Here is a 16,504-nt window from a genome sequence, read left to right as displayed (position 1 = left end):
TCCTGCTGATTTCACTGAAACTGCATTTCAACAAAACACTTGGGAAAGTATTTTGATGCTGTAAAACCAACCTTTTGATTGAACAATTTGGAAATAAATGTTTTTTAATTTTCAAACTGCTTTTTTGCTTAACAGTATTTTAAAAAAGTAGTAATTTCTGTTTTTAATCAAAAAGAGACATGGAAGATTTCAAATGGATTACACTGAAGTGTTTCGATTCCTCACACCTGAAAGTTACTTGGAGTTTCACTCAGGCAGAATTTTGAAATGTTTAGAAATTTGCCTTGAAATAGAAGAACTAAACAAAGACCAAAACAAAATAAAACCCAAACTAACCAAACCCCTGATACTTTGGAATTCTTCAAAAGGTCATGGCACCCTCCATAAGACCTCCAGCCTCTACATAAGTTGTGCAAAGCTATAAAATAATTTTATATTAGCAGATGAAGTAGAATTGATCCAGGTACATTGTCAGTATTTTTCCAACATTCTGTAGCATGTTATTTGGAAATGCAGTGGTTAGATAGAAGTAGCAAAATGGAAAAAAAAAATCATTACTAATCATTTACATTTATATTTCCATCCATGATGAAAAACAAGTGACTGAAGGTGTTAAATCTCAGAAAAGAAAGTTGAGGATCAATATCTGATTTTAAAAATGCATGCTGTAAGCAACTAGAGGAAGAAACACATGTATATTTGTGCATTCTTTAATTAGTTCACTTGTGGTTTGAACTGGTGCCTTAATATTTTGCATATCTTCTTTTTTTTAATTCCTGCAGCCCTATCATAAATTCAGCAGTGCATTTAACAGATCAGCACATCAACTTCAGATCTTTGACACCAGCCAAGCAGTCTGAATCAATTAATCTGAAAGCCTCAAAAAGCATGGATCTGGGTAAGAAGGGGTGGGGTGACACACAGGTCAGCTTTTTAGCCTTAGCCCATCTCTCTTTCTTGCTTTTGTTTCTTTAACACTAACATCAGGCAGTAAGTTCTGCAGAGGAGCTACAGTGATGGGGACAATGGTCAGCCTCCTGTAACATCTATTTGCAAGTACCCTTTTTCTTGAAGCTGAAGAAAGTTTGGGGTTTTTTGGTGGAGGCCCATTGTATTGAAATCTTAGCTGAGGAAAAGACAGAATGATAGAAAAATGAGCAGAAAGAACTGCTGTGCAAGTTTTGTGCGTCTAAAATATATAGCAAAACCAGCAATACCAAAAGTAATTTCTTTTATAGAATAGAAATGATTGCAAAACTGGACAAAGGGTTCCTCAGACAAGTTGTTTATTTCTTCATCGGCAGTGACAAACACAGGCAATCAAAGCCTTGCAGTAGATATTTATAAATGCTTGAAGAGTGTAAGGTTGTGGTTCTTTACCCGTCAGAGCTGTGCAGAAAAGCTTGCAGGGTGGGTGAAGCAGAAAGTAAGAGGTTCTTTCAATACCAGGAAAGCATTTGCAGGTGGAAGATTGAAGGGTTATTGCAGCTGGAAACCAAGCCATATTTTAATGAAGGTTCAAGAAAAAATTCACAAACTTCTTAAGTCTCAAAGTAAACCAAGTAAGGTTTTCTTTTTCCTTTTAATTCTTCTTTGCCACACTTTATCTGGGTTTTTTTCCAAATTCAAGAGTTGAGGGGGAGACCTTGAGACCTACCCCTAGGATATCTTTAATTATAGATTTATGCACTTCATTGGATCAGATTTTGTATACCATTAATAAAAAATTATTAATTTCATATATAGTTTCAAGGTAGCTTTTTGTTACCTTGCTGATTCATTTTTCTGTGAAATGCTCTAGATCAGTCTTATGTTTTTTTATTCTCGATTTTTATTGTCATCTTAATGGAATATTTTAATGTAACACTAAATGTGTTTACTCCTGTAATAGCAGGCAGTTATTAATGTGGGATAAGAATGGATATGAATTAATTTAAGAGAGTTTTTAAGGCAGAATTTTAATGCTACTGCATGACCAGCCCAACCCTTTTGCAGTTCTGTTCCACTGTTTTAACTAAGAGTAATGGATTAGGTATTTTTTAAGAATGGAAATGCTCCTCAAAAAATGATTGCATTTACAGACTTGAGTCTAAACATAGACTGTATGTAGTCTACTAGAAAAATTAATGTTCAACTTTACTGAGTCATCTTTTAGAAAAGTTTACTTCCAGTTCTCACAGAAGTCACTAGAAAGAATGCTCACAAGCACCAGTGTAAAATTAGGCAATGGGAGTGCACTTGAGAGCATATTCAGAAGTGCCAGGTGACCTATACTTCAAATTCTATAAAGCAATCTGCTCTTGAAATCCAGAAGCAATGCTTTGAGAATGTCTATGAGTCACTAAATCATGATGACTAAAAAATAAAATAAAATTAGGTGCAAAAATAAAATAAAAAATTGATACAGATATGTCTTTTAGATCTTTCAAAAATTGTTGCCTGTTAGATGGTAGCTGTTGAAAACGCACCTTCTGTTATGAAAGTAAAAAATGAAAGGGGTGATAATCAGTCTGATTGGAGGCACAAATGTGAAGATAGATCTATTACTTGAGACAGTCATGTAGAGAACTGGAGAGATTCTGAAACAACTGCACCATATTGTTTTATAAATCACAATAGATGAAGTAAAATTCCTTGCACATAGCATAAAAACAATAACACTGAGGAAGATGAAAGCTAGGACCTTTTACAGCCATTCTCTAGCAAGCAGTGAAGTACCATGTTTGACTTTCCAGCTTTTGAAAGATTTGAAGCAGAAGCTACTGGCTGGAAGGGGAAATGGAAAAAGAAACATGACAATCTCAAGGGAAGTAACTGCGATATAAAGTGCTTCTAATACAAATAAAATCCCAATAGTTTAGTGTATAAAAGTGCGCTTCCAAATAAAACATTCATGTAATTCACATTCCAAAAATGGATTTTTGGGAAAGGGAACTTGTTTTTTTGTTTCCTTACTTAACTGCAGTCATGACCCATAGTAACTTCTCATCCCAACCGGCAGCTGTGTATCCATTATTGATTTCAGTGCATTGTTTCCTGAAAAAAAAAAAAAGTGCTGCTGTCTTCATCTTCCAGCAATTTTGGTAACAAAGAGGAAGTGTCCCCTCTGAAAAGTGCTAGGCCCCTTTTTCCAGGAGTCATAGAATGCTGTGCACTTACTGCTTTTCTTTTGTTCTCAAGTTCTGTCAGGCCCTTCAAAAAAGAAAATGTAACATGATTAACGGAAAGAACACAGAACTGGAGTCCAGAAGGAGAGGTCTGAGACCTTAAAAAATGTGACTTAGGTGCAGTTTATTTCTTTTCAAACCAAGTTGTCTCTGAATCAGGTGTCTCCATAGATCTAGGAAATCACCCGCAGATTGGATCTGGAGACCCAGAATAACATCACAGACTCAGTAGACAACAGAATTGGTGTAATACAGGGCATAAATGTGAAATCTGTACTGCTATTCACTTATGAAACATTTTACTTCACCTTGAAATGTGTATAATGCATCCACTGGCTAATTATAAGGTTATAAAGATATGAATTACATAATGACATTGCCATCCGAATGATCATCAAAGGTAGGTAACAGAAAATTTTAAATGCAAGAGAATCCAGATATTACGATAGTTTGTGAACCTTACGTGAAAATAATAAATTCATTAAATTAGGGAAGTAGTGAATCTGTATAATAAGAGTCTTTCTGGCTTTGATGAGGGTTGATGTATACACAAGAGGCAAATCTGTTAAGTAAAGGCTAGCCTATAATTACATGGGTACACAATGGAAACCTGTTTAACATTGATGTTTATCTTTTCAGTTTTATATATTTTAGGCTCAGAAACCTTTGAGTGCTTAATCTATTTCCCAGTCATACCTATTTACAAAATAATATTATAAATTAGTAGCCTGAGTGAATAATATCAGGTAATAAGAATGGGTGACCAAAAATTGTTCAGTATTGCTAACACATTGCATCAATTTGTCATTGTCACTCTGCAGAGCAAATCCTGCAATGAAAGGAACTTGGCACGTGCAGCAAAAGCTGTAGTTTACTTGCCAGTAGGGCAGACATAGCTTAGTTTATTGACACTTGGTGCGTTTCTGTGCTGGTGATTGGGCAGCTGGGCAGGAGCAGAGGGCACGAGCCACTGCCACCTGGTTGCTTAGGCAGGGCTCTGTGCTGCCACGTGCGTGCCGTGAGTCGTATGAACTGACACAAGTCCTGACTGCTAAATTAATGAATAGCACGAATCCTCGGTGGATTTCAAGAACTCACTTTATTTGCAAACGATTTATTTTTTGCTTATGCCTATTTTAAAAAAATGTAAAAAAAATAAAAAAATCAGTGTTACGTGTGAGTTATTGAGTTACTGTTGTAGGAAATAAAAATACAAAAGACAAGTCTAGTGGTAATGATAATGTTTTTGGTTTGCAGATATGAACAGAACTTGCCTCATATGTGCAGATGTCCTTGTGAAAAGTATATGGAGGCAGGGTGACTGGTTCCCTGTTTTAGCATCCATCACTTCCATGGTGTTCAAATGCTTCTCAAAATTTACAGCTTCATTCACAGCAATAGAGTACAGATTAGTTTCATATCAGCTATAAGTCCTAATGTTCTTCCCTGCTGCTGTGTTGAGATAATGACAGCACTTTCTGGATCACTGATGGAGTTCATATCCTGTGTCTTATGGCATATTTTTCTTTGCCTTGTCTACTTTTATTTTGAACCTGGTGGTGATAAAAAATTGCACAGCCCCCCTTCTACTAATCCTTACACTTGACACATCTACTCAGTTGCATAAATTTTTTTGTTCTTCAAACACGACCATCCATATGTTGACAAAACACAGACCCTTCTTATAACTGTGACTTTGAGAATTTGTGCAGGGCCAAACAAAGGCTGACTTGGAGTGAATGCTTGTGCTGACCAGAGTTGGACTGCATGCCACGTTTGGACTTGTGCTTATAGCACAGTGTTAAAACTATGCAAAACAAAATAGAAAATCATAGAAATAAATGTTGTGTTGTTGCTTCCCACTGAAGTGGAACACTATTTTTGAAACTTAAGGGCAGATTGAAAATGAAGAAATCAATGGCTTCTATACAAGTCATTGGAAGGATGATTTTCCCTTTCTGTTAACAACCTCCTATATGCACACATTTTTCCTTATATTACCACAGTTGTCTAGAGAAGAAGTTCTATATAATATTTCACCAGAATCTATTTTCAGTAGTGCTTGTTCTTTTAACTATCTTAAAAATGTAATTTTTGCAATGTTAATGTGAAAATTTTTTTCATGTTGTATCGAAAGGTGTAAATCTGTGTGCTCTAAGAAAACGAAAGGAAAGGAGGTGTCTTATTATCTGTTTCCAACACCCCTATTTTCCATAAATCTTTATGCACAGGAGTGATTTAAGCTATGCATAAATGTACTGTAAAAACTACAGCCAGGGGAATTGTATGCAAACACATGAAAGTGTGGCTTGTTTTAACCTGAAGCAACATGAAATTGAATCATATGAATATATAGCAATTTTGTTGCGTATCAATTCAGGCAAAGTACTGTGTAGATATTTGAGGATGTTGGTATAATAACCCATGACCACTATCCCAAGGTGCTGCTTAATTCCCTCTTCCTTTCCCCATCTAAAGCAAAAACCCATAAATCTTAACTGATTAAGCTCTATAGCCTGGAGAAACGTATATGTCCTTCACTTGATTTTAAATGTGAGTGAAATATTGTTTGCTAAAACATCATTAGACATACTTGGAGTCCCTTAACCTTGGGGCGTATTTATTAAAATATAGGCCAACTTACGTATTTAGGAATAATTAGCAAGTAAATATGCAAGATATAAGGTATGGGATATTCTGCAAGGAAACCAATCTTTAACTAAATGTTAATTTCTTTGTTAGTGAAGGGCTGCATTCAATTACAGTTCATTCTTTTAAAACACCTCAAAACAAAGGGAAACCAGTATTTCACATCCAGAAGGATGTGGAAAATGCAATCAAGATGCTATTAGCTGCTTCATGATTTGCTCTGAACCAGATTATTGTTATTCTGAGTGTAATTTTGTATCCTGAAATAAATATCTGAAAACATAGCCAAATGAGGACCAGACAGAGCTAATGGAGATTAGTCTTTTAAGCAATGTTTTGATTCAGATAAAATTAAAAGAATACGTTTTGGGAGGTCCCTAGTGAGAGTTATAGTATTAGTGGGGCCAAAAGGTGGTTTGCTATTTTAAAATTGTCATTTTGTTAACCACGTTGTATGTATGGAATACATTTATTTGGTTGCTTTGACTTGAAACCAGTTGACTTGACTTGAAACCATTTAGGACCTAGTTAGGTTCATTAGAACATTGAGGAAATGGAGAAGATGGATCAGAATTCTAACAGTCTTTTCAATGTTACTGGCTTATAAGACTAATTTAACAAATCATCTCTTGAAAAGAAATACTTTCCAAAACCAAAAATGTCATGTGTTTAGGAAAAACTGTATGGCTTATGGCTGTGATTGTCTTTAGGATCAAGGGCTAAGAGCAATTTTAACATTATTCTAGCTTATGTCATAAGTAACTTTCTAGTACTGTCAGATTAGATGTGTATTTTCTGAGACCACTCTGCAGAATCAATTTTTAGAAATGAATACAATATAGTTTTCTTAGTTCAGATGACTTTCAAATTTCTGTTTGTAAGATCTATAAGTAGGGAATGAAACAAAATCATTTCTTAAGTGATAGGGACCCTGTGAACTGAATTGAAATGAGACTGAAATTAGGTTTATTCTGTGTGAAAAGAGAGATTTTTAGCACAGCTAATTTTGTTACTCAGTTTTACACCAAATCTGCATTGATGCAGTTGAGGGGACGATGAGCGTAAAGACGGAAGCGGGCAAAAGAGAATATCAGCTTTCTGGACTGGTTTTGTAGAGATTGTCTAAGACTCAAGGAAGCTTGTTGTGGAGCGGACTGAGAGCATTGTATGAGCTGTGATGGTGACACAGCTGAGAAAATGGTAACACATGGTTGAGGTGGTATTTTCTTACGCTGTTTTAGTGTAAGTTTGAGTTGATCTGTGAATGCATTTATATTATTAAAGTGTTAGTGGGATAAAATAGCAATTACATTAATGTATAGCTACTATAAGAAAGAAAGATGATAATAAAGTAACTTATAAGAACACTGTTACAAATCTGTTCTCTAAACTTTGTCTTAAATCTGTTCCCTATCAGTGTTTTCAACCAGAGAATGACAGATTACATTAGGAACTTGTAGTTTAACCCTAGGAGTTTGGAAGAAGTGTTAATGACATGCGAAAGACATGTAGCGGGGGAGTTTTAGCCTTGTGCAGTTTCTCTGGAACAGAGGTGAGAGGATTAGAGAAGACAACAAAAGTGTAAAAGAAGCCGTGATGGCCTCAATTAACAGTGTAACCTTCAAGAATGAGTAGTTGTGCCACTACAAGAAAGTGAAGAAATTTATATCATGCTGCCTGGGAAACTGTAAAACAATGTTATTTTCTGCCAGGAGAAAAAGTTCCATTTAAAGCTAAATGTGTCCAGTGGACAGCATCAACTGTACTGCTGGTTCTTCAACAACAAGAAGTAGTAATAGTGAATGCAAGCTTAAGCATTTTCATTCTCATGTGCTGACACACAAGATGTTTCCCTTGGGGATCTTCTCTGAACACAATTGAATTGAAGTATTAAATCAGTTCTAACAAAATTGTTCTGAAAAATCTAATTAGAGAAAACCTTGTACAGGAGAGAAAAAGAATCCAGAATCTTGGTTTGGATGTGATTTATTCCTGCCTTTGAATGTGCTGAACAGGGCATCCCAAATGTTGCGTTAGATACCATTTTGGAAAAGGTTTACCTTTCTTACCCCTAAGTATAATTTATCCTTGCCCCTTTGAGCAAGCTTTTTGCTAATCTTGGTACTTTTCAACATTGAAGTAAACAGAAATCTATCAAGGACTCCTAATCCTTCAAGAATAAGTAGCTGGTGGATATCTAGGTGACCCCAGAACACATGCCCTTATGTGAAGTTTCACTGGAGAGGTGGGAAGGGGGAATTAGTGAAAGAAAATATTTTAAGACAGTGCAAGTTTACCCTTCGTGATACACACGTTTTATTGCTATTCTGGATTTTAGTATAAAAGCCTGTGGTCTTTGTATGTGGTACTTCAGGGCAAACCTAGAGCAGGAAGCAGCATTTTCTAAGTGATGGTTGTGAGCCAGCAATTGACACAATTTCTCCAGGTGATTTATGCCACTCCTAGATGGGGAAACGCTTCACCAAGAAAATAAATATGGCAGGAGAATTATGTCATTGGCACTATCACTGACTAAAACTAATTGATGATGCACTGCCTTCATTATGATGAAAGGGCTGGGTAAGGATACACTTCATCAGAAAAAAACAGTGACCAATTTGAGACTTTGCTTCGTTTTCATATGTTTAGACCATAGAAACTGATGGATTCTAAAAAGTACAGAAGCATCGTTTGTATACACAGTTTGAGAATACAACCCTTGTGAATTGATTATTGTAAACTAAGAAACCTTACATTTGGTTTCCTATTAACTAACAAAGGTATCAGGAAATGGGTTTTCTAGGAAATTCTTTGGTGTTTTGGTGTCTCCTATTATTATTTCTCATGAATTGTAATTTTAATCCTTGTTTACTTCTTTTCTGAGTGCAGAACTGCAGCTGGTCTTCAAAGGTACGTGTCAGTTTGTTCAGCAGGAACACAAGCACATGTTTAGAAGATTTTTTTAGTAGTTCATGGTCAATGTGCAAAACTGATCCTTCAGAAAAAAGCCACTAAGTTGAATAGTAGTACCCTGTATCTTGTGAATAGCAGTAACTTCTTGTTTTGGGAAAAAATACTGTAATGGTTCAGTTGAACTGGGAAAAAGAAGGGAAGTTGGTTATCACAGCTGGCAGCAGCATTGATTTGTGCTTCTCTGAACCATAGTTGGGGACTAGATTGTTGACCTGTAAATATGCCTGGGCTGTATTTTGACACAAACTTTGAAAAGTACTGACGGTGTGTTGTTATGAAACCATTGAAAGTCACACAATTCCAATAAAATGTCTGCCTTCGTTGTCTTGAGCAGGGCACAGAAATGGCAATCAAAAGATTATATGGAAGAACGTGGATGCATGTTGGGTGCTTTTACTGCTGCTAAACAATACTCCTTATTTTCTTCAAGCAAAACAGCACTCCAGAATATGACCATAGGAAATACTAATAAAATCTGATTATTCATGGCATAAAGAGTTGGGGGTTTTATCATCTGTAGTGGTTGTTGGCATAGTGTACAAAAAACCCTATCAGTTGTTTGCTGTCAGTTGGACAGATTTGTTTTGCTTAGTAATATTCCATCTTTCATAATCTGTGGTCTTGCTAGTCCTCCAGACATCCATGCTTTTATTAAATAGCTGTAGAACTTCTATCATCTTTTATTTCAGCAATTACTTTGACTTTTGACAATGAATACGTAACCAGCTTCTGTGGTGAAAATGTGGTTCCTAAATTAGAGATGTTACTTTAAAAGAGCTAGTGTGTTTTCTATGGGCAAACATTAATAACTTCATAGACTAATATTCCCTGGAGTTTCAGGGACATTTCAAAATGTGAAGTATTTGTTTTATTCACAAGTTAAGGAGAAGCGTTGTCTTATTTGTAAATGTATTTACTCCCCTGCATGAGTCCTTCCAAGATTTTTGTTTGAGTTTTTTCTTTACAGTCCCCAAATTAGGTGGTTTCCTTTTTTTTAATGTTATGCATTTAATAATTCTAGGTCAAGAATATATAGTAATTCTAGTGTATTCATAAAAATAGTTACAGTTTGCACATTCCCAAGTGTGATCCTCTTGAGCTGAATTTTTCATAGTTATTTGCAATGTAATTACTTTTTGATGTTGCAATATAAAAATAATTAGAATTTTTTTCCTACAGTTTTAAGAGGAGATGGTATTTTTTCCTTGTGTAAAATCTTCCAGGTGATTTTCTACAAAGACCAACACTAGTAGAATCTTAGAAATTTCCACTTAATTCTTGCTTTATTCAAAGGCCAAGAAAGATATCCAGAGAAAGACTATTTTTGTCATAACTGGATGATTGCAGCAACTTCTAACGTGCAGAGAAGTGTTTTCAAATGCTATATTCTGGAACAGGATGTCCTATGTACTTCCTAAATGAAAACTTCAGTTACAAAGTTTTCAACTTTGATATACATGGTATTTATCTCCTGTTAGCCTTTTTCTGTTTTTCTGTTGTCTTCTTGTTCTCAGAGGGAAGGAATGGACTTGTCTGTGCCACTCCTGTTCAGTTTAGTGAAAGATGGCAAACCTAGAAGGCACTGCCTCAGCATAATATCCCATGAAATGAAAACTACCCCGTGGAGGAGCACACATATTTTGTTCAAACTTTGATATAAAACTTTAATATTTGCATTTTCCAGTTTTTGTGCATGTGTGTGCTTAAACTCATAATACTAACCTTGTATTTTGGTAAGGTTATTTTTCATTTTCTAATCATTTTGTTCTTCCTTTTTTCCCTCCAGTATTAAAATCTAATTTTTGTGTGTGAAGCTGGTGTGTAAAGTATGATTAAGTTAAATGGATTTATCCCTTTTAATAATGTAAAACTTAGTTTCAGGCAAGCCAAGCCTCAGCATAGTTTTAAAAAAACACTGTGAACCTTGATATTTTTTTTTAAGTTCCTATGTACTGTAACATAACCTACTCCAAGTAATTATCATATATTATACTGGTTGCCATTAGTGACTGCTATAATTAAGGTTGCGAATCAGTTTCCATTATAATCCCTTGTTTTCACACAATGATAACTTGTCAAAACACTAACCTTTGGGACTGAAGTTTTCCACAGTTGTTTTTCTTAGAGGTAAATTTGGGGGGAGGGAAGAGGAAAAGGAGTTTGAACTATCCTTATAGCAAACCTTTGTCCAGTCATTTTGCATTATAGGATCAAGCTGCATAGCAAGGAGCTAAATAGTTATCATTTCCATGGACTAGATGAAAGGTTAAAGGCCAAGGAGTGCAGAACTGCCTTGAGTTTTGGTTGCACTTCTAATTTTGACGAACCCCTCTGCTATTTTGTTTAGCAGCATCTTTACATAATGCTGCAAACAGTGTTAGTCTCACTTTAATAGCATCTATGTCCTACAAAAAAACTACACTATGTCAATTTACTGATAATCAGGTGACAATTGGATTACAAAAGTGGAAAAGAGTTACAGTGGTCAGTGTGATTCATGATTTCAGTTGTGAATCCCAGTCCTGAATTTGATGCTGATTTTTGAGGGTAAGAACTTCCCTAAAAGTGAAGTGGGGAAACAATATAAGAAAATGTTTACTGTAGCTCCTAAATGTCATTAACTACTACACTACTCTTTCCTAGGTAGAAAATAGCAGGTTCTTGTTTTGTTGCAGATAACCCTCTGTATAAACTTTTATAGTGACCACTATGCAAAGCTTAAGTTTGCATTTGTAGTATTTTTGGTGTGACTTTACAGTTTATTTTATCATATAAAGAGATTACATTTTAAGGCGAGTTATAAGAGAGTGCTTGGGCAGGCAGAGTTGAAGGATAAGCTTTCAACCCTAACATTCATTTCCTGTGCTTGTTTTATCATCCCTAACATTACATTAACACCCTTTCTTTGCATAGAATTCATTTTAAGAAATGGTGATTGGTTCTTCCCCTCAGCCCTCCAGGAGAGTATTTTAATTAGTTTTTTGAGATATATGATAATAAACTGAAGTAAAGTTACTGAGCAAATGTTACTACTTCTGTTACATTCAGAATTTGCTCTCCCACTACTCTGTCTGCAAACTGTTGCAACTGTAAACATCTTTATAAAATGTTGTGAAATACAACAAAGTTACAATTTGCAGATAAAAATAAAACATAGGAAATGCATAAGCCTTTGAAAAGATCAGGTTTTGGGAGACCTTATTGTCTGCAGAGGGTCCTGCGAGTCAGTGAGATGTCTTGCAGATGGGAAGGTTTCCACATCTGGATTCTTTTTACAATTGAGGTCTTTGATCTGAAAATGTTACAACTCTCCTATGCCCTGTGATTTGTCTGGCAAGATGAGTTATTTACAAATGCAATTGCTCTTCCGACAACTCAGTTTTGAGTGTGTAAGTGCTGAGGTCCTGATCTGTAACCTACAAGGACTGCTGGTAGTCCTTTTATTGGTTTCAGAGGGCTTTGATTCAGATATTTGGACTTTGAAGCACCCCAGGTGGATTAGGTAAAGAAAGGCACTTTTTTCCAGATTATTGTAATTTAAAGATTAAGGATGCTGTGTCTGAAATAATTTGACAGTGTTTCAAAGGCTTGTGAATTTAAATAAGTTTCTGATCTTTGTGTCTTTTCTTTTATTTCTCCAGTGGCAGATGAAAGCAAAGTTGGTTTGTTGGCCGGACACAAATCGGGTAAGCTGTCCTCCTATTCTGGAGAAAAAGTCAGCAACTTGAAAGTAGCATGGGCAGTAGATGAAATCAGCTTACAGAAACTGTCGTGACTAAGAGAGTTGCAAATTAAGGCGTTACTTTGTATGCACTGACTCCAAGCTGAACGATGATGAATTATGGGTTGCTCGTAACCCGGCAGTATGTGTAGCCAAGTCATTTGCAGGAAGAGTTGTAACTTTATTTTTCAGGGCGGGTGTTGTAAACTGGAGAATACGCCCTTTCAAATAAGGGCAAGTGCAACATGTCTTGTGGAGTGTAGAGACTTAAACAGTACACATTTTGAAAAATACAAGTATTTCTTTGCTTTTTCCTCTTGTGCTGAGTTCCATTAGCAGGAATATTGAAGACAACACTAAAAAATTCTATAGAGTAAAAAAAAAGAGTGTTGGAGATTTTCCTTTCATTGTGTTTGTGCAATAGAAATAATTTGTTTCTTCTTAAACTTTCAGGCCATAGTAATAAAAACAGTTAGTCCATACTGCTGTCATTACTGTACCTACTTACTACATAAGTTCTGCCAACCACACCGTGCTCCTGCACAACTTTCAGTTGTTGTATTAAAAAACTTTCAAGGCAGCGTGACGTAAGATTATGATTTTTCATAAGATGACATGAGAAACCTTGAACTTCCTTGAAAACCTTAGTTATTCAGCATTCTCTTCTGATGTTAGATAACCCTGAAGTTTCAGACTACCCTTTTGTAGCACGATTGTATGTTGGCTTTTTCCACTCCTTTGACAGATCTAAAAAGCAGAATTCATGTAAAGGAAGGTTGACTATGAGATTTTTGATTGATATGGTATTCCTTCTCTGTGCAACTGGGTGTCCTTCTTTAGTTCTCTGGTGTGGATTTTCCTTATCTGAAGACCTTTTTCTGAACTTAGTAGACAAATTCTTTTAAATTTTTTTGGCATCTTTCCTAACTTTGTGAGCTTGGATTCTCTTTCTGAATCAGGGAATAGTTCATGTGTCTTGTAACATTATCACTCCTGGGAAGAAAAAAATTCTTTCAGCTTTCTGCTTTGGGAATGTGAAAGCTTCAAAGAAATGATCTTGTCAACTTGAAGAAGCTAGGGGTGTTGCCCTTGGGTTTTTCCCTGCTCAGAAAAATTGCTACAAACATTGCAGCATCATGCAGTTTACCAAAGATCAATGGAATTCACTGCTATGAAAAAGTATTAGAGGGGAACCTGGTAAGACTATAACTCTTTGGCAATCAATTGTTAAAGCTACATTAAGCTTTATAATATCATTTTTAGTAGTGTTTGATCTTTCTTCTGCACACTTCTGCAGATTCTTGAGAACTGTGACTTTGAAGTTTTCTATTTGAAAACACCTACAAATTTTACATGAAAATGTGGACCCACGTTTACTGAGCTTTGGCTTGTTTGCTTTACTTAGTCTTCACAGACCTCTCACATGTACCTAAGATCTTTTTTCATAGACTAAAATCAGTGCTCAACAGATCACCAAAGGAATAGCTACAAAGATCCCACAAGTTGTTGGGTTTTTTTCCCTCTCAGAATAAAAGGAGCTAGCTAACTTCTGAGAAGGCTGGAGTGTAAATTATTTTACTCAGTCCTATCCACTTTAAATACTGTTCAAATACCACTGAAAAATGTTTCTCCCCTTTCTGTGTTCAATTTCCTAACCCTTTATGAAGAGAAATCAAACTGCAGTTTTGGCTCTCACATTTTTCCATTCAGATATTTATTTTATACGTTTGTTCGGGAATGTGGTGTTCTTTTGCTCTGGTCCCTTTTTACTCTATGCTTTTTGGAATTATTTGTCATATGTGCATTTTCCTGGCATTCAGTCACATCAGAGAACTCTTGTTTTAACACTGTGCGTTGTGCTGCCTTCCTATAGGCACCTTAGAAATGTGCTAAGGGAGACATTGCGGCTCCTTGTGCTGGGAGCAAAACACAGTTATTTTCTCATTACAAAACGAAGAGTCTCCATCCTATTCTAGACTTCAGGAAATTAAACGTGTTTCTCTACAGAATTAATTATCACCTACTAACAATCAATGCAATTATCCCTTCTCTCCTTCAACATGACTTGTTCTTTGTAGTATGCAGTTGAGTAACTCTCTCTAGGGAAATATCCCTTCTATTCCTTCTGGGGCAGTGGCTCTTCAAGCATTTAGTCTCAGCTTTTTGTACAGCTACTGTATCCCTCACATATTGCATGTTACTGAACAGCAGCAGGAGTTAGAGGCGTGCATTCATTTCAAAAAGCAATATCACAATTCTGCATAAATCCAAGACATTAGAAGGATCTGTAGATCTACATCTGTCTCTTTATATATTGCACTCGCAAACAGTAGTACCTTTTTTTTTGCCCTTAGAAAGTAGATTTGGTTTTTAGAAGTATGTCTGGACACACCCTGAGCATGTAAGCATGTTCTATGGGAAGATGGCTGCAGCTTTGTTCCTGTATATCACCCTCACAGAAATGCATCTGTGAATTCTGGTTCTTATACCTGACCTGTCCATCATCCTGCTGGATGGAAGATTCCTGCAGTGCTTACAGGTGTTCTTACTGTTGCGAATGTTTTCCGCAATGCCATCATCAAAAGCACTGGAATGCTGTATGGATGGAGCCTACTCATCCATATCTGGAATAAAACAGAGTTCAGTGTGTGTGTGTGTGTGTGTAAGGCGTCTGCTCTAAATCCTCTAAGGAGGAATTTTGTCCTCTGTAACCTTCCTGTGTGCTTAGGAATGGTATGACAATTGCAGTGATGAGAATGAGAAGCAGACAAATGGTGTCTCAGTTGTAAAGCAGAGAAGATCCCTGAAAATTCACAAAGATGAAAAATCAGCAAACTTTAGCTTAGTTTTTCATGAACACTTAGCTTTTTAGAAAAGCAATTTTAGGACAGCTAGGAGGATACTCTTCATATCAAATACAACCTGATTTATATCAAATATTGAAATTGAGTACTGAATTCTTTGCAGCTTTTTAATTTTTTTTCTGAAATTCTTTTTTGTGTTCTGATTTAATGCTTAGAACACTTTTCAGTATGTATTGACTGTCTGCTGAGATCTCTGCTGACACAGCTCTTTCACATGATGCAGTGCTGGAGAAAAGCTGATGAGTCTTTCTTTATGAGCTCTGACATATTAATTAGCAAAATGGTCAAAAAAGCTTTCCTATTTTTATTTTAATGTCACTAGACCATGCTTTTGGCTGGGGTTATGTTTTGAGACAAGATGAGTAAGATCTTATTTTCTTGTTGGCTGCTGTATGAGGAACATATGACTGGGCAATGGATTAGTACTGACAAGGCTGAGTGATACAGAGTAGCTGTGCTACCAAGCTAGATTTGAGTTAATGCTATATGGCTAAACCACAACATACATCAAGAGATAGGGTTAGGACTTGAGTAGGAAAAGGCCCATTGGGATAGTTTAAGGGATGGTCAGGTTCTGCCCCTTACTGTTAATTTTGGTGACTGTGCAGGTACCAGGTTGCCGTTCAGCCTGTAGGTAGGAGTAGTGTTCTGGGAAAGAAAGCTTGAAGAGGTGAATGTACAGCTCAATCCTGCAAGGTTTGCTGAGGCCTGAGTGCTGTCACATCTGGTAGACCTCCAATCTGTGCTGCTTCCTGTGTAGGTAACTGGGTTGGGATTAAATGGCCATTCAGATTAAAAGTGGAGATAGTTTGGAATAAGGCAGGTTAAAGGTCTTAGTGTTTCTCTGCCAGGATGTATTCTGAATTAAATACATTTTACTGAGGTTTTGTTAAGGCTAAGGATGAGGATTAAGGTTATGGTTTAGGACACAGGAGCGGCTGAAAATTTAGGTTTATTGGTAAATTTTATATGACCCACTGAAATAGGGTATGGAAAGTGCAAACAATTAAGCTTCCTAACCTTCAGAATAGGCTCTTCATCCTGGTTGCAAAAGGCATGGTTGCATTGGTAGGTGAAATAAGTCTATGAGATGCTCAGGTTGCATCTACAAAGTTGAGTGCCATGGGGTG

At 36.2% G+C, this 16,504-nt stretch overlaps 1 protein-coding gene across 1 annotated transcript in view; it reads left to right on the top strand.

Annotated features, from left to right (window-relative positions):
* The window catches only part of PARD3B (par-3 family cell polarity regulator beta), a 371,837-nt gene that overhangs the window by 190,763 nt on the left and 164,570 nt on the right, over positions 1 to 16,504 (top strand). The window contains exons 15-16 of the mRNA XM_018071589.2: positions 783 to 898; positions 12,431 to 12,475. Coding sequence (XP_017927078.2) covers positions 783 to 898; positions 12,431 to 12,475 — 161 coding nt within the window. The remainder of the gene's footprint in view (positions 1 to 782; positions 899 to 12,430; positions 12,476 to 16,504) is intronic.

This window comes from Manacus vitellinus, unplaced genomic scaffold, assembly GCF_001715985.3.
Source record: "Manacus vitellinus isolate BGI_N305 unplaced genomic scaffold, ASM171598v3 scaffold_20_pilon, whole genome shotgun sequence".
In the NCBI taxonomy this organism is placed as follows: Eukaryota; Metazoa; Chordata; class Aves; order Passeriformes; family Pipridae; genus Manacus; species Manacus vitellinus.
Note: the sequence above shows the minus strand (reverse complement) of the source record. Positions and strands in the feature narration are given on the sequence as shown.